The 21377-nt window shown below is 40.4% G+C and overlaps 1 protein-coding gene across 1 annotated transcript in view; it reads right to left on the reverse strand.

The window, feature by feature from the left end:
• LOC136867023 (carbohydrate sulfotransferase 5-like) overlaps positions 1-21377 on the reverse strand; it is a 39707-nt gene that overhangs the window by 11906 nt on the left and 6424 nt on the right. Inside the window, exons 3-5 of the mRNA XM_068226796.1 lie at positions 16424-16659; positions 14414-14612; positions 8830-9009 (exon numbers count right to left, since the gene is read on the reverse strand). Of these exons, the coding sequence (XP_068082897.1) occupies positions 8830-9009; positions 14414-14612; positions 16424-16659 (615 nt within the window). The remainder of the gene's footprint in view (positions 1-8829; positions 9010-14413; positions 14613-16423; positions 16660-21377) is intronic.

The raw sequence follows: 21377 nt of genomic DNA on the forward strand, positions 1-21377 counted from the left end.
GCGTTAAACATATTAAGAGTGGAATACCGTGTAACAGGCGAAATTATTTTTTTTAATAATAATAATAATAATAATAACTACTTTTTTTGAAGAAGAAGAATTTACTTTTTTTTTAAATTTGGACATAATAATGATGTTGGGAGTTGAAATGAAAAATTTGAGATTTTTAACTAATAATAATAATAATAATAATAATAATGACAATATTTGAAGAAGGAGAAGAAGAATAATCAACGAAGGTACTTTTATTTATTTCAGATGAAAATAAAATAAAATCGCGAAAAGTTGAAATATTAGTCCGAGGATGATTACGGGTTACGATAATCATGATCTCCACAGATAATAATAATAATAATAATAATAATAATAATAATAATAATAATAATAATAATAATAATAATAATAATAATAATAATAATAATAATAATAATAATAATAATATTTAATAAAATATTTTTTTATTTTTTTTATTTTTCTTATTATTCCGGAGGCTGTTGATGGATGATACTAGGGAAGTCAGCTAGCGAATTAACGAAATAATGTCAATTGGTTGTAAATAATAAGTTAAGTTAATATGTGTAAATGAAGGCAAATCCCTACATCTGGACCATTAGGTTAGAGTCCCTTTGTCGTATTCCTTCAACTAACGATTAGCATATCTTGGTTAGGATCCCGGGGAGAGTTTGTAGTTTCCCGGGTTGGTCTCATGTCAATTAAAGTAGAGGCGATAACATGGTCCATGTGATCGCGCCTACTTAGCCAACAGGTTATTGGTCCATGATCAAATATGGTCATGGTGTTAACGAAGGTAAATCTGATACCTTCAGATATCAACGGTTCTACCACCCAAATGGAAGGGTGGTCAAAAGTGACAAATATTATGTACTCATTTTCAGGAATAATTTGCCAAATTACCGGTAAATCAAGGATCAACAGATTTTGATTGTGTGTAAAATTTCATTTGTTTACTTAAATAAATGCTCCTTTAGCATTTGCAAGGAAACAGTTCCAGGTTCTTGTTCTTGTAGAATAGTAAACCCTTGGTGACCGTTTAAATATCCGTCCCCATTCCTAGGACGGAGCCTTCATGATTTCCCTTTGATCTGAATATATAATTTGTGTGTTTTATGATGAGCCTTAAAGTTAAAGATTAGAGTGTCCCGTTCAACCCTGTAGTACTGATTGGATGGCGCCCTTACATTTAGTTTGAGATCTTATATCTCAAAATATTTTTTTATTGAGTATTAGTTGCGATGGATTCGGACCGTAACACTCCCTGAGATAAATGCTGGTTGGGACTCAGGCTTTGAGCGGGTACATTACTTCTGCCATCGTTAGTTATTTTACTACCCAAGTAACAATATTCATCTACTTCCTTTAAGACTTCATTTCCTAATCTAATATTTCCTACATCACCTGCCTTCGTTCGACTGCACTCCATTACTTTTTGTTTTGGACTTATTTATTTTCATCTTGTACTTCTTACCCAAGACTTCATCCATACCATTCAGCAACTTCTCGAGATCTTCTGCAGTCTCAGATAATATAACAATATCATCGGCAAATCTCAAGGTTTTGATTTCCTCTCCTTGGACTGTGATTCCCTTTCCAAATTTCTCTTTGATTTCCTTTACTGCCTGTTCTATGTAAACATTAAAAAGGAGAGGGGACAAACTGCAACCTTTCCGCACTCCTTTCTGGATTGCTGCTTCTTTTTCAAAGCCCTCGACTCTTATCACTGCAGACTGATTTTTATACAGATTGTAGATAATTCTTCGTTCTCGGTATCTGATCCCTATCATCTTCAGAATCATAAATAGCTTGGTCCAATCAACATTATCGAATGCCTTTTCTAGATCTACGAATGCCATGTACGTGGGCTTATCCTTCTTGATTCGATCCTCTAAGATCAGACGTAAATTCAGGATTGCTTCACGTGTTCCTACATTTCTTCTGAAGCCAAACTGATCTTCTCCCAACTCAGCTTCAATTTGTTTTTCCATTCTTCTGTAAATAATACGTGTTAAAATTTTGCAGGCATGAGATACTAAACTAATGGTGCGGTAGTTTTCACACCTGTCAGCACCGGCTTTCTTGGGAATAGGTATAACAACATTCTTCCGAAAATCAGATGGGACTTCTCCTGTCTCATACATCTTGCACACTAAATGAAATAACCTTGCCATGCCGGTTTCTCCTAAGGCAGTCAATAATTCAGAGGGAATGTCATCAATTCCAGGTGCCTTGTTCCTATTGAGGTCACTCACAGCTCTGTTAAACTCTGACCTCTAAATTGGGTCTCCCATTTCATCAGCATCAACAGCCTCTTCATGTTCCAGAACCAAATTATCTAAATCTTTACCTTGATACAACTGTTGGATATGCTCCTGCCATCTTTCTGCTTTGTCTTCTTTCCCTAGAAGTGGTTTTCCATCTGAGCTCTTAATATTCATACACCTAGATTTCCTTTCTCCAAAGGTTTCCTTGATTTTCCTGTATGCAGCATCTACCTTTCCCAGGACCATACAGCCTTCGACATCCTTGCACCTCTCCTTCAGCCATTCTTCCTTAGCTACCATGCACTTTCTATCCACTTGATTCTTTAATCGCCTGTATTCTTTTCTGCCCTCTTCATTTCTAGCATTCTTGTATTTTCGTCGTTCATCAATCAGGTCTAGTATCTCCTGAGTTATCCACTGATTCTTAGTTGATTTTTTCTTCCTTCCTAACATTTCTTCAGCAGCCCTACTGACTTCATTTTTCATGACTCTCCACTCTTCCTCTATAGTGTTTCCTTCAGCCTTTTCATTTAGTCCTTGTGCAACATGTTCCTTGAAACAATCCCTCACACTCTTTTCTTTCAACTTGTCTAGATCCCATCTTTTTGCATTCTTTCCTTTCTTCAATTTCTTCAACTTCAGATGACATTTCATGACCAACAATAAAACGAGTAGTAAAATGAAATGGCGTACGGCTTTTAGTGCCGGGAGTGTCCGAGGACATGTTCGGCTCGTCAGGTGCAGGTATTTTGATTTGACTCCCGTAGGCGACCTGCATGTCGTGATGACGAGGAAATGATGATGAAGACGACACATACACCCAGTCCCCGTGCCAGCAAAATTATGGCTAAAATTCCTGACCCTGCCGGGAATCGAACTTGGGACCCCTGTGACCAAAGGCCAGCACGCTAACTATTTATCCATGGAGCTGGACAAAACAAGTCGTGAAACCTAGTCTTTAAAATTAATGAAACATGCGGCATTAAAACATTGTGGTCTCTTGTTGTGAAAGACAATAGTTAATTGCAGTTCATCCAGTTAAGATTACGTCCAGGTGACGTGTATTGAGGTGCTTAATTATAGTAGTTAAAGATTTAAACAATGTCTTGATGTTCATATAATTACATCAATAATAGAGTGTGTTAATAAGTGGATCATCTTTTTATTTTGAATTGTAATTATTAAGGAAGAGTGACGGGTGAAGAACATTGGGTTCCCTCAGAGCCATCTCTTGTAGTCTGCATGAAGATCAAGAACCACTTATGGTTTGCGAACCATTGAATTCCCATGCATACTATAAATCATGAAGCGGAGTCCCAACTGCTTCATCTCAAAATACAGTCTACCTGCACAACAGAGTGTTATGACAAGATATAAATGTGTGCCAACAGCATAAAAATGAATTATTATAGCAGCTCATGTGCTATCAATGCTGCCAAACATTGTTCTGAAACATTGCCCATTTTCTGTGTTTTTACCTCCTTCAGAGCTGAATTTATCAAAAGATTTCCTAGCTGTTACTTATGACCTGAGAGGAACCTCTATGCCAAATCACTCTAGTTTCTTTGGTGGTTCTTGAGATATGAGGAGTAAATGAGTGATATTTCACATTTATATATATACAGGTATATAGTAAATCTTGGAGAGCAAGCAGCTTGGTCTGCGCGTGTTTTGCAAGATGAGAACATTTTAAAAATTAATTCTTACTTGATAAGCAAAGCCATAAGCCCCATTAGTATTGATAGCTCCCCATTGAACTCCATTTCATTCGCTCTGCTATTTCTAATGAGTCCCTCGCCTGCCAAATGTAATTTGGACTCTGTTACTCCCAAAGGTTTGAGGCTTGCATGAGACGTTCTGAGCATGCTCGGTGAAAATTCTGTGAAGCACGATACTTACGCATAGTACAGTGAGAATCTCTTCTCTAATGGGTTAGATACAACCGGTGGATTATATAGTCCTAGTTGCCTGAGCACAAGGAGGGCCATGACTCAGAATATGACTGAAATGCCCGTCCTTATTCCATAGCAATTGGTATAATGACTCTCAAGACTACTTACTAGGCCAATGAGGCATTGCCCATGGTTCACAAACTAGGACGTGACTGCAGTAACCTACACTGTGAACCATTATCTGATTTAAGCTTTAGTTTATTGAAATGTGGCCTAAAAGTGAAGTGTCCGTCCAGCAGGAGTTCCAGATGTACAGTAAAACTTGATCTTCTACAGCAGTGGTTCTCAAACTGTGGTACGAATACCTCTAGGAGTACTTTTAGTGGGGTGCGCAAGCTGCCTTCAGGGAAAAAATGATCAGATCAAAAATTAGATGTTGGCTTTTCAGGCGTTTGCTCCAGGGGGGGCCATTCCGGCAATGGAAGCTGCCATTGGTCGCTCGCGCGTGACGTCAACTGGCGGATAGCCTTGAGACTGCGCATGCTGTGTAGGTTGGGAGAACGTACTACTTTCGTAATTTACAAGTTTTAAAAATGTGTAAACTAAAAACACAAATACATAGCATACAAAATTAATACGGTAATACGGTACTATATACAGTTGAACAAGTTCCACGGCCACGATGCATTAATTTAATTTAATTTGCAGTAAACCGAACATACCTGTATGCAGGAGAGTGAAGGGTATCCTCATTATTTTACTGGCTGAGATGCAGTCCACATCAGATTCTTCTTTGCGGCATATTTCTTTGCTGCTTGCAACTGCCTTTCCTTATTCAAATGCCTGATACGAATAAATGTCCTCGTCCTTGTATATAAATGAATTATATTTTCATGCACCTGAGGAAACTTCGATTTAATGACTGAAGACAAAGTTTTAATCACTTTGTCACACTTCGAACTGTCATGTCCATGAAAAACAGCAAATATAATTTCGAATTTTTTGACTGTGCTCACCCAATCCTTTGTCGGAGTAAAAAGGCCCCCTCGAGAAACAGTAGATATCCAGGAATTAGAACTTGCCCCAGGAATCGGGCACATTTCAGTTCGTGATCCCAAGGATTTATCAATCGCTCGGCACTTAAATGCGAGGTAGCCCGCCATGTACTGGACAGTATCGGGAGAAACGTCCTCATTATTAGAACAGTTCTGCCCTAACTCGTGGACTTTACTCAGTAACTCTTCTTCGTCTTCTTTAATGTCTTCAATGTCAGAACTACGTATAATATTCGCTGGGCGTTCTTCTGTTACTTCAATGCACAGTTCACTACTTATGAATTTGAAGAATTCCTCATCTGTTTCCTCGTCCCGTGTTTCAACGTCTGCCACAGAAGTACTATTTCGTTCTTCAGCAACTGATGTACTTCCTGATAAGGGTATGTCATTTGAGTTTCCTGTTAAGATAAGAAGCCGAATCCTGTGTTTCACCTGAAGTGCTGTAGGGTTGTTATAAAAGGCACCAAGACCTCGAATTCTCGAAAAAATAATTTTCTAGGCAGTCTTGATTTAGTCGAGATGTTAGGATGTATCTTCCATTCTCTTCTCGGATTTCTTGAAACAGTCCCAGAAGTGATGTGATGGAGATGAGAAATCCCTTTTGAAACGGCAACAAACCTTTTCTACTTCCAAAGCGCATGCCACGGCAAACGTCCATGAACCTTCTTAATGTATTCTCCTGGCTCGCAAGATTGAGACCGAATCCGCTACGGAGAGGTGTACCATGGTCAAAGGGAACTCGAGAATTCAGAACATCGAAAACATCATTCACTAATTCAAAGAAAATGCTCTCGCGTTCCTTACCTAGAACATACTTCAATGCTTCAGCTGTACGGTGTGAAAACAAGCGCGCAGCCATTCTTACATTCTGTCGCGCTCGACCTGTGACACTGATGTGAGCTTCTGATATGTGATGCGTAATAGATAAATCGCCTTTCTAGCTATCTAATACGTCCTCAATTATCTTCCTCGTTATCTCAGTTCCATCGGGCAAAACTACCCCCTCATCTAAAAAGTGGTTTCGAAGGAGCTTAAGTAAGTGAGGCACGTCATAAAAAACCCAGATCTTTCTTTCCTTGTCCGCTGGATTTATGAAAAAAGTTTTTGATGTGTTGACGCAGAGTTCGTTCCACACTTTTGAATTCTTTCCGTCCATATCACACGTTACCGCCACGACATGTAGCCCTAAATCTTCAACTCTCATTATTATATCTTGGACCAATTCGCTGTTCATTGTCACATCAAAATCGTAATAAAGTGGTTGCTTCCAAGATTTACACAAACCGCGAATCATCACAACTTGAACATTGCTGTGAGGTCCTAAAATTCTGTCTTCCGAGGCATCATAACAGATACGGCCATCTGTGTTCATTTCGTCAAAGCACAACACACTTTTTTTATCTAACTCGCTAAATGTACGGGCCTTAACTTTCAAAATTGAAAGAACTTCTTCCGAAACACCCGGATTGCACTCAAAAATTCCTAGTCCAATTCTGAAGCGTAGCACGACACGGCAAAGCAATGTTGCGCTTTCTGAAATAGGTATAAGCCTTTCGAGAAAGGGCCTTTAAAGTCAGTGCGTTGGCAATATCCTCGGAGCTCCATCTTACTCGTTTGTTGCCTCGTAACAAGCAGCGAATTTGTCCGGGAGTGAAACACTTAGACAGAACACTTTCCATTTTCTTCCTCACGACACGTTCTTTCAGAGTTCTGGATAATTTCCTCTTGCTTGGCAACATGTGCCTTACAGCTTTGGCCTTTTTAAGGGCTGCATCACACTTTTTAAGGCAATTTCTTGAACTGCATTTTTCTTCTTTAGGACTTCTATTTCTGTTTTCAGTCTTTTAATTTCTTCGTCTTTCAGTTCCATATCAGAGAGTTCACAGATGGGCTCTGTATTTGTGACTTGGTCCAGTTTCCTTTTCTTCGGGGATATAGACTCCAAGGTTGCAATTGCTCTCTTTCGCACTTCTCTACTTTGATGCCGTTCAACACGATCACGTACAGCCTAAAACGAAAAAAGAGCAACTTGTAAGAAATAAGGTAGATAATTGCCACAGTTCCAGGTTTCCTGTTCTATTTCTAAGTAACATAACACGTGTAACCCCGTGGGTCTTATACTTGAACGCCGATGATGTTCTACGTGTCCTAATCCACCGACTGACCTCACGAGGCTGGTGGGACCCTGTACCAATCCCCCATGCTAGATTAAATTACTTGGCGGAATCGGGGATCGAACCCGAAACCTCGGGGATAGTAGTCAATAACGCTGCTATTACTACACCAACGAGGTCAGCTGTTTTATTTCTAATAAATGAGGAATCATAACTACCTATGAATAAAAAAAGTCATTCGAGAAGATAAAAGTTAACAAATGAATACTCTAAATCAAGGTTAATCACTTCAACAGTACTTATGTAGAAAAATCTTTAGAATACTTACCTCTTCGACTGCTTCGCTATTCGTGCCACATTCAGCTGTACGTACTTCTCCGTGCCAATTTGGTAAATGCTGTGATGGAACTGCATTTGCTTTTAGTTTCTTATTTAGCGGTAAACCGAGCAGCTCATTCTTTAAATCACGCTCGTAATCCTCCGGAAGGAAATGAGCTGAGCATATACGTGCATTGTTCACGCTTGCACCGCGATAACCATTCTCTCTGTGTCATTGCATCTTTAGGGAAACGATGATACATTATACCACTCGTCTTACGGCCATAATTGTTGCAATTTGCAACTGCACAATTACTATTGTTTTTACTCATGGATGACAGCTTCTCTCACAACGCTTCCTTTTTACTAGTTCCTCACGCACACACTCACAAGTTACCTCCTTTTTCACTCACTCCTAAGTCTGCCGGGGCCTGAGTTATCCGCCACATGACGTCACAGCGCGCAAAGCAGTGTGGGTAAATTCTCCGCTGAACGGGCAGGAGTGGCCTACCTTATAATGGTCTACTTACCTTGCGTTTGCTCTATTAACCAGCATTTCGTCTTAGGTCTGACACTAGACTCGTCAGAGTGGGATGTGTCAGACCCTATCCACTGATGCTGGGGTGTATGCAGGGGAACTTATCAGAAGCCTCTTATGTGGCACAGTCTGATAACTGCATACGGGAGATAAAACTCCACAATGGAATTAATGCCCGCCTAGCAATTCCAAATGGTAATTCTGAATTCCCATGGAGGGAATTAGATATTTTTCCACCAATAGAGCATATCAAAAATCAGATCAAAAATTAGATGTTGGCTTTTCAGGCGTTTGCTCTAAGACGAAATGCTGGTTAATAGAGCAAACGCCTGAAAAGCCAACATCTAATTTTTGATCTGATTTTTGATATGCTCTATTGGTGGAAAAATATCTAATTACCTCCATGGGAATTTAGAATTACCATTTGGGAAAAAATGAAGTAAAAATGACATTTGGATATACATAAGAAGAAAGTTAAATATGTAGTCATCCTTGGTAATCTGCAACCCTTCGAACTAAGATTCGGTTGCTTGGAAGGTCAAGGCCTATAAGGACAGTAGCGCCATACTCACTTAACATATCCTCCGATTACTTTTCCCTCTCAATTGGCACGCAAATATTTGTTACACCCACCTGAAGCGCTGGGGATACTTGGCGCTAAGATGAACGGCAGCTCCATAGTCTGAGACAAGGTCTGCACATAGTCGAGCAGGCTCCATGCAATCAGGATTGCCTGGACACCAGTCGCGGTGTTTTCGGGATTGAAGTGTACCTCTTGGATCACGTACCAGGAGAAGTACACGAACATTTAGACTGGAAACAGAACATACATGAAGATTAGACTTAACAAAAAAATGTATACATTTTGAACGTTATATAGTCACTAGAACAAGCAATCACTGTAGGTTCTTCTTCAGCAAATAATAATAATAATAATAATAATAATAATAATAATAATAATAATAATAATAATAATAATAATAATAATAATTTTGTGTGGCTATTGCTAGCCTGGTGTACCCCTTGTAAGGCAGACCCTCCAACGAGGGTGGACGGCATCTGCCATATATGGAAAACTCTGAGTTCGTCCCCTAGTCAAGGGAAGTAGCCATTTAAGATTAAAATCCCTCGACTCGTCTGGGAATTGAACCCAATGTCCTGAAGACTGAAGTAGTGATGGGCAACGCTCTCGCTCGAAGCTCTCGAGACTCTCGCGAGAATCTCGAGACCGATTCTCCTGTAGTGCAGGTTGTGCGACGTACTAATAACTACAACTGTAAACTTGATAGTATATCATTGGCAGTTATTGCGTGAAATAACGTTCTCATATGAAAACGCGTGAGCCAATACATTTTGTCAAAAGTCTGGAAAAGTACTGCATGTTCAACTATGAAACCCTTAATACCATTAACTAAAGTGAAAACAGAATGTCAGTATCTTAACTGTTCACGACTTATTTGGGGTGGACATCTTAGCTGAATAACCATGCATAATTTGTGAATAACTGTAGGTAGGATGTACACCTACTTGGATACTAGAGGCGTGCATTATTCGAACCTGAGGCGGGGATGCAACCTCCATTAAACATGAGTGGAACATGTAATCTAAAATGCCCGACTTTGCTCCAACTCTTTCAGCAGGAGTGATGGGCAACGCTCTCGAGACTGATTCTTGTGTGCTGCGAGCTGTGCGAGGTCTCAATAACTACGAGTGTAAGCTTGATAGTCATTTCTCATATGGAAACGTGTGTGACGATAAATTTTTGTCAAAAGCCTAGGAAAGCACTGCATGTTGAACTATGAGCTTAATACCATTAACGAAAGTGAATACAGCATGCCAGTATCTTAACTGTTAACGAGTTATGTCAGGTGGACTTTTTAGCTGAATAACCCGTATAATTTGTTAATAACCGTTATTAGGATGTAAACCTACCTGGATGCCTCACAATCGTTGTCGGCAGGGTAGCTTCTTGTGATTCAGACCGGGCCGGAGGTGGTATGTGACGATTCCTCTTCATTGATATTATGCGTTTGTAAGTGCCGGATCATCCCAGAAGTAATTCTGCTGATGTATTTTACTTCTTTTGAATAAGCAACACAGTGGGCTGTGCTATGTGACATCTCTAAAAATTACCGACATTCACGACTTACGTTGCGTTCCGGACATAGTGTTCAAGTTGTCGCGTACAACTAGACACTATTTCACATTGCACTGTCATAATTCGAAGTACCTAATTACGCCGCGAATACTCTATAACATTGTAAGGAATTATTTCCTTCGTCACCAAAATATCGGTATAAACACAAGCAGTGGTCATATGTTATTGAATACGCGGTCTGATAACGATGTATACCTACCTGTCGAAAGAATTGCAGCAAACTGAAGTATTTTAGATTACACATTCCACTCAACTGTAATGGTGGTTGCAGATGCAGCAAGGCGAGTTCGAATAATGCACGCTTCTCGTATCCAGGTACGTGTACCTACCAGTGCATACAATGCCAGAATGCGTATCCTTTATAGTTATGTTATACTGCGTTAAAATAGACCTCGGTAGAAATGATCGCCCTAGTCGCTTGTTGACACATATTTACGAAATGGAGAAGGCTCGTGGTTGGCTATTCGCATACTCGGCACAAACAACATTCAGCTCCGACTACCTGTAGGCCTACGACACGTTGCTCGCCGCACAATGCGGGGACAACGCTCTCGAGATCTCTCGAAATTTCTCGCGAGAAATAGTGCCTGCTCTCGTCTCCAGAAATCACGAGAAATCTCGAGACCTCAGAGTGCCCATCATTAGACTAAAGGCCAAGATGCTGACAATCAATCAATCAATCAATCAATCAATCAATCAATCAATCAATCAATCAATCAATCAATCAATCAATCAATCAATCAATCATCAATCAATCAATCAATCAATCAATCAATCAATCAATCAACCAACCAATCAATCAATCAATCAATCAATCTCACCACTGATCTGCATGTAGGGCAGTCAGCTTGATGGCAGATTCCCTTTCTATTGTTTACCTAGTTTTTCTTAAATATTACAAAGAATTTAGAAATTCATTGAACATCTTCCGTGGTAAAATATTCCAATTCCTAACTCATCTTCCTATAAACAAATATTTGCCTCAATTTATCCTTTTGAATTCCAAATTTATTTTCATATTGTGATCTTTCCTACTTTTAAAAGCACCACTCAAACCTACACGTCTACTGATGCCATTCGTTGCTATCTCTCCACTGACAGCTCGGAACATAAGAGTTTGTTTTACAACTTGCTTCATGTCGCACTGACAAAGATAGGTCTTATGGTAACAATGGGATAGGAAAAGGCTAGGAGTGGGAGGAAAGTGGCTGTGACCTTAATTAAGGTACAGCCCCAGGACTTGCCTGGTGGGAAAATGGGAAACCACGAAGGACCATCTTCAGGCTTGCTGCAGTGGGGTTCGAATCCACCATCTCCCAAATACAAGCTCACAGCTGCACACCCGTAACCACTTGGCCAACTTGCTCTGTCCACTACTTAGTCGAGCATCTCGTGTCCTTTCTCCCAAGCCTTACCAGCCCAAACTTTGCAACATTTTCTTAACATTACTATTTGGTTGGAAGTCACCCACAAAACATTCCAGTCAGCTATGGAGCCTAACAGCAACATACTGAATCAAATGTTTGAAGAACTTTCTAGATGGATGCAGACTAACAGGAAAGTGCTGTGGTTGCCCTGGCAAATGTAACAGTGTTGTGTGACACATGACTGCAATGTTGTCAAATCTCATCCCAAACGTGCGAGTAACAGTTAAGCACACGATGGGCAAGATATAAGGTCCCTGTGCATTTGATCGCGGCCAGACTATCGGTTCTAGACGTATGGGTCATTTCATCTTAGAAATCGTGCAGGCACTGGGCTTTCCACTGGCCACCTTGTCAAGAGTGCGTGGATTCGGGAAAAATCACCGCAATGTGGTCTTTGGTCGTGGTGTACAACGTGTTGATCGTCAGCTAGCTCGGATGGCAAGAGCAGATAGACGTGTCACAGTGCAGCAAATCACTCGCTAATTCAATGCTAGCTAGATAACACTGATTTGTGAGCAGACGTACCATCCATAACCATTTCCTCGCAATGGAGAACAGAAGCCACTCTACCTGTCCTCACTGCATGTCATAAAGAACGAAGACTGAGGTAGGCAAATGGACGTCGACACTGAACATATGACGCATAGCAAGAGATCACATGGACAGATGAGTTGAGGTACCAGTTGGTACATGCCGGTGGCAGGGTACGAGTAGATCCCTCTTGCCAGCAGGATATATAAAGGAAAGGGTGATAGACATAAAGCTGAAAATTACAGGCCAGTCAGTTTGACATGCATTGTATGTAAGCTTTGGGAAAGCATTCTTTCTGATTATATTAGACATGTTTACAAAATTAATAACTGGTTTGATAGAAGGCAGTTTGGGTTTAGGAAAGGTTATTCCACTGAAGCCCAACTTGTAGGATTCCAGCAAGATATAGCAGATATCCTGGATTCAGGAGGTCAATTGGACTGTATCGCGATCGACCTGTCTAAGGCATTTGATAGGGTAGATCATGGGAGACTACTGGCAAAAATGCGTTTAATTGGACTTGACAAAAAAGTGACTGAATGGGTTGCTCTGTTTCTAGAAAATAGAACTCAGATAATTAGAGTAGGTGAATCTTTATCTGTCCCTGTAAAAATTAAGAGGGGAATTCCTCAAGACAGTATTATTCGACCTTTATGTTTTCTTATATATATCAATGATATGTGCAAAGAAGTTGAATCAGAGATAAGGCTTTTCGCAGATGATGTTATTCTGTACAGAGTAATAAATGAGTTACAAGATTATGAGCAACTGCAAAATGACCTCGATAAGGTTGTGAGATGGACAGTAGGCAATGGTATGATGATAAACGGGGATAAAAGTCAGGTTGTGAGTTTCACAAATAGGAAAAGTCCTCTCAGTTTTAATTACTGCGTTGATGGGGTGAAAGTTCTCTTTGGGGATCATTGTAAATACCTAGGTAGTAATTTAAAAGGAAAGATCTTCATTGGGGTAATGACATAAATGGAATTGTAAATAAAGGGTACAGATCTCTGCACATGGTTATGAGAGTATTTGGGGGTTGTAGTAAGGATGTGAAGGAGAGAGCATATTTGCCTCTGGTGAGACCCCAACTAGAGTATGGTTCCAGTGTATTGGACCCTTACCAGGATTACTTGATCCAGGAACTGGAAAAAATCGAAAGAAAAGCAGCTCGATTTGCTCTGGGCGATTTCCAACAAAAGAGTAGCGTTACAAAAATGTTGCAAAGTTTAGGCTGGGAAGACCTGGGAGAAAGGAGACGAGCTGCTCGACTAAGTGGTATGTTCCGAGCTGACATTGGAGAGATGGCGTGGGAGGACATCAGTAGACGAATAAGTTTGGATGGTGTCTTTAAAAGTAGGAAAGATTACAATATGAAGATAAAGTTGGAAATCAAGAGGACAAATTGGGGCAAATATTCGTTTATAGGAAGGGGAGTTAGGGATTGGAATAACTTACCAAGGGAGATGTTTAATAAATTTCCAATTTCTTTGCAATCATTTAAGAAAAGGCTAGGGAAACAACAGATAGGGAATCTGCCACCTGGGCGTCTGCCCTAAATGCAGATCAGTAGTGACTGATCGATTGTTTGGGTAAAGTTCAGTCTGGTGATGGTGGTATCCTCTTATGCAGGCTGTTCACATTAGATGAACTGTGGCCACTGGTACATTTGCCAACGTCCCTCACTGGCGAGTGGTACAGGAATCTGCTGTCAGATCATATCCACACCTTTTCTCACCTTCGCTGCCCTGTAGCAAGATTATTCACTCATTTATCACTCGTGATCTGTGGCCGATTGCTTTGGTTAACACTTCATGGGCACGAGGAAGCTTGCTCAGCCCTTATTGTCAAACAACCGCAACCCTGTTGAGAACGTATGGGATGCTGTCTTGACCTGTCTGTACATATTCACCTATAAAATATTGACTTTTGTCTATAAATAAATAAGGCCACCAAATTGGTACCAGTTCAGAAGGCACAAAACCATATTGTTCGTACTGTTACTGTATCATTGTTGTTATTATTATAGTCAGAAGGAAATTTTACTGTCTAGGTATTATATAATATTTTTAATAATAATGATAACAATCAGTTTACTTACGTAGGGTCATCCAGCAACTCCTCAGCAAGGCGTAGCCTGAGTCGCACCACTTTCATGCTCTGGAAGGGAAAAAGGCGGCAGAAAGGGCCGAGGAACTCAGGTAACCAGCAGAGATGCGGGTGCTGTAGGCACTGGTCCCACAGCCGAGTATTGAAAAAGAACAACCACACGTGCTCCTTCCCATATTCCAGGTAATGGTCTGAAAAGAGTAAATCTGCAATTAAATAAGTCTCGACCTCCATAGTGTAGTGGTCCTTGGGGCCCTGGGTCTGATTCTCGATACTGCCAGAAAAGTAAGATTGGCAGTATGTGGTTAAAAGGGTGCATGAAACTCACCTCCATCGGGGGTGTGCTTGAAAAGAACTGCACCACATTAGGATGAGGACAAGAATTTACCTTAAGACCCACATTTCCTTAAGGTGCTAACAAGGTAAAGTTGCGGATTTGTCGACAAAAATCTTTACTAAACTTTCAACTTTGGGTGATAATGGTTCCACAGCAGTGTGTGTATGGTATTAAGTTTTGTAACTGCCTGTAGTTTGAGATGCGACGATCGGAAGCTGGGGTGCGGGATATCTATAATATGTGCAACCAAGTATTGAATATACTCCTTTTTTATTAATTGTTTTATGTTGTACCGACACAGATTTCCTCTTCATACACTGCTCTCTCTTTGAAGGAATTTAACAGCAAGAACAAAAGTAAGATTAAGTACTGAAGCAATATTTCATCTGCAATTTAACCCACCTCCCAAGTACATGACTGGTCCTCTTCTGATTATGACACAAAAATGGCTGGTGCTAGCTCTGAGAGTAATCTCTCGACAGAAGGTGTTGAAAATTAAACCAAACTGTTTGATAAACGTGCGTTATATGACCTTGTTTGAGATTTTGGTCTTAAAATGAAAGAATCTGCCATGATACTTGGGTCTAGACTCCGTGGAAGGAAAATATTGGTGGTGCCAGAAATAAGGTACTAATGATACAGACATTGCAAAGAAGACTTTGCACCCTTCTTTTCTTAGAGGGAACTTTTGTTTTCTGCAACGGCATTCCAGAGGTTAAACTGAAACTAGGGGTACTACAGTATGACCCTACCCACTGGAGACTTTTTATTGATCCCTCCAAGATGTCATAAAACTGAAACCTTGGGTTTGCCATTCTAGATTATGTTACCAGTAAAACACTAAGTGCAAACCTGTGTTTACAGGTGATTTGAATATAGTGTTTTTCTTCAAATGTGTTTATACAACACTGTAACTACTTATTTTTATATGATTCTCATAAATATAACAGTGTAATGTATGTGTGTTCATCCATCTTCACCATGAAAACAAACTTGCATCAGTTCTCATTGCGCATTCAGTTATTATGCTAGACATACGGAAATCTTGAGATGATAAAATAAATTAAGTTAGGTACCAGGAACATAAATGGTAAGTGGTGACTTTAAAGTACCATAATAAATATTCTGTTGACTCTGCAAGCAGATTACACAAAGCACCGCTGCTTTCTTTGAGAGTGGGACAGTCGAGCAAGTCACTTCATTGGACTTAAAAGAAATGGCAAAGTAGATAGTTGATTGTAGGCTAAATTAAGAAAGTCTTGTTGACAAGTACAATGTACTGTTATCTCTGTTTCATATCAAACCAGGGCTTATGAAACAATTGTTAAAGATGTAAACGAAGAAGGAGAATGCTCTCAGTGCCTGTGTCATCGATTCCCAGGCATCAGTAATGCCAAAATCAAAGAGGGTATCTTCACAAGTCCAGATATCAGAAAACTTCTTCCTGATGCCAATTTTGAAGACATTACTGCTGCCTAGAGCAGAAGTACTCATGTTGTGAAGCAGTTGAAGTATTTTGCTGCATGTTAGTGGACATCTAACCGAAGACAGGAATAGTGAATAGAAGCATTATGACACTTGAAACAACTGTTGAGGGAATGCAAGACTAGTAAGCACAGTATTGATCTAGTTCTAGTATAACTATTGAACTCCAGTGATACTAACCAAGACCCGTGTAGTTACAATTGAGCAGTGCTTTGAGCTTCCGTAAGGCCCCACTCGCCAGGGGCTCGCCACGGATCTGGACAATATCATAGTCTAAGAGGGGCTCGTAATGATAATAGTTTGCAGGGTGACTGTTGAGTACATCAGCCAAGAACGTTGAGCCCGAGCGCCACGTCGCGAAGATGATATTTCTGACAGGCTGACCACCAAGCTCGGGAACCAAGTCCTCCAGGGACCTGCAACAGAACAAAAATACATTGTATTATTACTGTGGGCGTTACTTAGATGTAGGAGCTTGATTGACCAAGAAACACTCTATCTATCTAACTCTTAGAGCTGTTTCCTGATAAGAAAGGGAATGAAGAAGATATAAAATGAAATTACATCGCACGATTTTACGGTCAGATGCTCTTCCTAACACCAACCTCAAACGAAGAGCTAATGATGATGATGATGATAATAATAATATTAATAATAATAATAATAATAATAAATAATAGCAACAATGTCCGACTCACTGGCTGAATGGTCAGCATTAAGGCCTTCGGTTCAGAGGGGCCAGGGTTCGATTCCCAGGAGTCAGGTCGGGGATTTTAATCGATTCTGATTAATTCTTCTGGCTCGGGGACTGGCTGTTTGTGTTTAGACAACACACTACACTACTAACCACTGCAGAAACACGCAATATTGATATAGGTTTGGCGTCAGGAAGAGCATCAGGCCGTAAAACAAGGACCAAATCCATATGCGCGACACAGTTCGCACCCACCCACAGATGTGGGAAAAGCAGTAGAATAATAATAATAATAATAATAATAATAATAATAATAATAATAATAATAATAATAATAATAATAATAATAACGTGTGGCCCACGAACAGGCCTGGTGCAGGTCCTTCGAGTTGACGCCTTATAGGCGATCTCCGCGTCTATGAGGATGGGCCATATCTATGAAAATTTATACTTTGTAATGATGAAGACGTCACACTCACACATGCAGCCTCCAAGCCATTGGAATCAACCAATGAAGTTTAAAATCCCCGACCCTGCCGGGAATCCAACCTAAGACCCCCTGGACCAAAGACCAGCACGCTAAACATTTAGTCATGGAGCCGGAAATAATAATAATAATAATAATAATAATAATAATAATAATAATAATAATAATAATAATAATAATAATAATCCTGTAGTCACGTCCTAGTTCGTGAACCATGGGCAACGGCTGAGTGGCCTAGTAAGTGATCCTGAGAGTCGGGATACCAGTTGCTATGGAATGGGAGTGGGCATCTTAGACATATTCTGAGTCGTGGCCCTCCTTGTGCTCAGGCGGCTAGGACTATACAATCCACCGGTGGTCCATAACCCGTTAGAGGAGAGATCCTCACTTGGACTATTTCCAAGTAGGGTAGCATCCTGCTTCATGAATTTACCGAGCTCAGAACATTTTAAGCAAGCCTCGGACCTATGGGAGTAACGGAGTCCCACTATCATTTGACAGGCGAGGGACTCCTTGGAAACAACTTGGCGAACGAAGTGGAATTCGATGGGGAGCTATCAATATTAATGGGGCTTTTGGAAGAAATAAAGTAGTTCTGGCTGAGTCAGCAAAGAGGATACATCTGGATGTACTAGGAGTAAGTGATATTCGGGTAAGGGGAGATAACGAGGAGGAGGAGGAGATAGAAGATTATAAAGTGTACTTGACGGGTGTTAAAAGGGGAAGGGCAGAGTATGGAGTAGGACTGTTTATCAGGAATACTATTGTACGCAACATAGTTTCTGTTAGGCACGTAAATGAGCGAGTGATGTAGGTAGATGTGGCAGTTGGAGGAATTAGGACGAGAATTGTCTCAGGGTATTCACCATGTGAGGGTGCTTATGAGGATGAAGTTGACAAGTTTTATGAAGCATTGAGGGACATCGTAGTCAGGGTGGACAGCACGGATAGGATAGTGCTAATGGGCGATTTCAATGCGAGAGTTGGAAATAGAACTGTAGGATACTAATGGGTGATTAGTAAATGTGGGGAAGATATGGAAGCTAATGGGAATGGGAAGCGTTTGCTGGAATTCTGTTCTAGTATGGGTTTAGCAGTTACGAATACATTTTTCAAGCATAAGGCTGTTCACCGCTACACATGGGAGCCCAGGTGTACCAGATCCATAATAGACTATATCTTAACCGACTTCGAATTCAGGATATCTGTTCTTCGAGGATTTTTCGATGATACAGACCACGATCTGATAACTAAGTATATCAAGGCCTAGGGTAGAGAAAGTGAAATCTGCCTGCAAACGAATAAGGGTAGAAAATCTCCAGGACGAGGAAATTAGACAGAAGTACATGGATATGATTAGTGTGAAGTTTCGAACAGTAGACAGTAAGCAGGTTCAGGATATAGAAAGTGAATGGGTGGCATACAGGGATGCTGTAGTAGAAAAAGCAAGGGAATGCCTAGGAACAGCTGTGTGTAAAGACGGGATAAAGCGAACATCTTGTTGGAATTATGAAGTGAGAGCAGCTTGTAAACGTAAAAAGAAGGCTTATCAGAAATGGCTCCAAACAAGGGCTGAGGCAGATAGGGAATTGTACGTAGATGAAAGAAACAGAGCGAAACAAACAGTTGTTGAATCCAAAAAGAAGTCATGGGAATATTTTGGTAATAACCTGGAAAGGCTAGGTCAAGCAGCAGGGAAACCTTTCTGGACAGTAATAAAGAATCTTAGGAAGGGAGGGAAGAAGGAAATGAACAGTGTTTTTGAGTAATTCAGGTGAATTCATAACAGATCCCAGGGAATCACTGGATAGGTGGAGGGAATACATTGAAAATCTTCTGAAGGTAAAAGGAAATCTTCATGGTGGTGTCGCGAACAACCAAGCTCATGGGGAGGAAGAAAATGATGTTGGTGAAATTACGCTTGAGGAAGTGGAAAGGATGGTAAATAAACTCCATTGTCAAAGCAGCAGGAATAGATGAAATTAGACCTGAAATGGTGAAATTTAGTGGGAAGGCAGGGATGAAATGGCTTTATAGAGTAGTAAGATTAGCATGGAGTGTTGGTAAGGTACCTTCAGATTGGACAAAAGAAGTAATTGCACCTATCTATAAGCAAGGGAACAGGAGGGATTGCAACAATTATCGAGGTATCCCATTGATTAGTATACCAGGCAATGTATACACTGGCATCGTGGAAGGGAGGGTGCGAGCAGTCGTTGAGAGGAAGCTGGGTGAAAACCGGTGTGGTTTCAGACCACAGAGAGGCAGTCAGTATCAGAGTTTCAGTATGCACCAGGTAATTGAAAAATGTTACGAGAGGAATAGACATTGTGTTTATGTTTCGTAGATCTAGAGAAAGCATATGACAGGGTACCGAGGGAAAAGATGTTCGCCATACTGGGGGACTATGGAATTAAGGGTAGATTATCGAAATCAATCAAAGGCATTAATGTTGACAATTGGGCTTCAGTGAGAATTGATGGTAGAGTGAGTTCTTGGTTCAGGGTACTTACAGGAGTTAGACAAGGCTGTAATATTTCACCTTAGCTGCTCGTAGTTTACATGGCTCATCTACTGAAAGGTATAAAATGGCATGGAGGGATTCAGTTAGGTGGAAATGTAGTAAGCAGTCTGGCCTATGCTGACGACTTGTTCTTAATGGCAAATTGTGCCGAAAGCCTGCAGTCTAATTTCTTGGAACTTGAAAATAGATGCAATGAGTATGGCATGAAAATTAGCCTCTCAAAGACTAAATTGATGTCAGTAGATAATAAATTCAACAGAACTGAATGTCAGATTGGTGATACAAAGCTGGAACAGGTAGAAAATTTTAAGTATTTAGGTTGTATGTTCTCGCAAGATGGTAATATAGTGAGATTGAATCAAGGTGTAGTAAAGCTAATGCAGTGAGCTCAGAGTTGCTCTCAACAGTATTTTGTAAGAATAAGTCAGCTCTCGGACGAAACCATCTTTACATCGGTCTGTTTTCAGACCAATTTTGCTTTACGGGAGCGAGAGCTGGGTTAGCTCAGGATATCTTATTCATAAGTTAGAGGTACCGGTAACAGACATGAAAGTCTGCTGGTACAAACAGGTGGAAACAATGGCAGGAGGATACTCGGAATGAGGAGATAAAGGCTAAGTTAGGAATGAACTCGACGGATGAAGCTGTACGCATAAACCGGCTTCGGTTGTGGGGTCATGTGAGACGAATGGAGGAGGATAGGTTACCTAGGAGAATAATGGACTCTGTTATGGATGGTAAGGGGAGTAGAGGGAGACCAAGACGGCGATGGTTAGACTCAGTTTCTAATGATTTAAAGATGAAACGAAATGGCCTATGGCTTTTAGTGCTTGGAATGTCCGAGGACATGTTCGGCTCGCCAGGTGCAGGTCTTTTGATTTAGGCGACCTTCGCATCGTGATGAGAATGGAATGATGATGAAGACAGCACATACATCCAGCCCCCGTGCCAAAGAAATAAACCAATGATGGTTAAATTTCCCGACCCTGTCGGGAATCGAACCCAGGACCCTTGGAACCGAAGGGCGGTACGCTGACCATTCAGCCAACGAGTCGGACATTTAAAGATAAGAGGTATAGAACTAAATGAGGCCACAGTACTAGTTGCAAATAGAGGATTGTGGCGACGTTTAGTAAATTCACAGAGGCTTGCAACTGAACGCTGAAAGGTATAACGGTCTATAATAATAATAATAATAATAATAATAATAATAATAATAATAATAATAATAATAATAATAATAATAATAATAATAATAATATAGCCTCATCAACCGAGTGTAGACATTTTAATATGACGTCATTATTTCCTTATATAATATTAAAAAAAATGAAAATTAATCGAATATCTCCCTTAGTAAATTATTCCAATCCCCGACTCTTCTCGCTATCAACGAATATCTGCCCCAATCTGTCGTCTTTAACCCCGC

The sequence above is a fragment of the Anabrus simplex genome, chromosome 3, assembly GCF_040414725.1.
Source record: "Anabrus simplex isolate iqAnaSimp1 chromosome 3, ASM4041472v1, whole genome shotgun sequence".
NCBI classification, from domain to species: domain Eukaryota; kingdom Metazoa; phylum Arthropoda; class Insecta; order Orthoptera; family Tettigoniidae; genus Anabrus; species Anabrus simplex.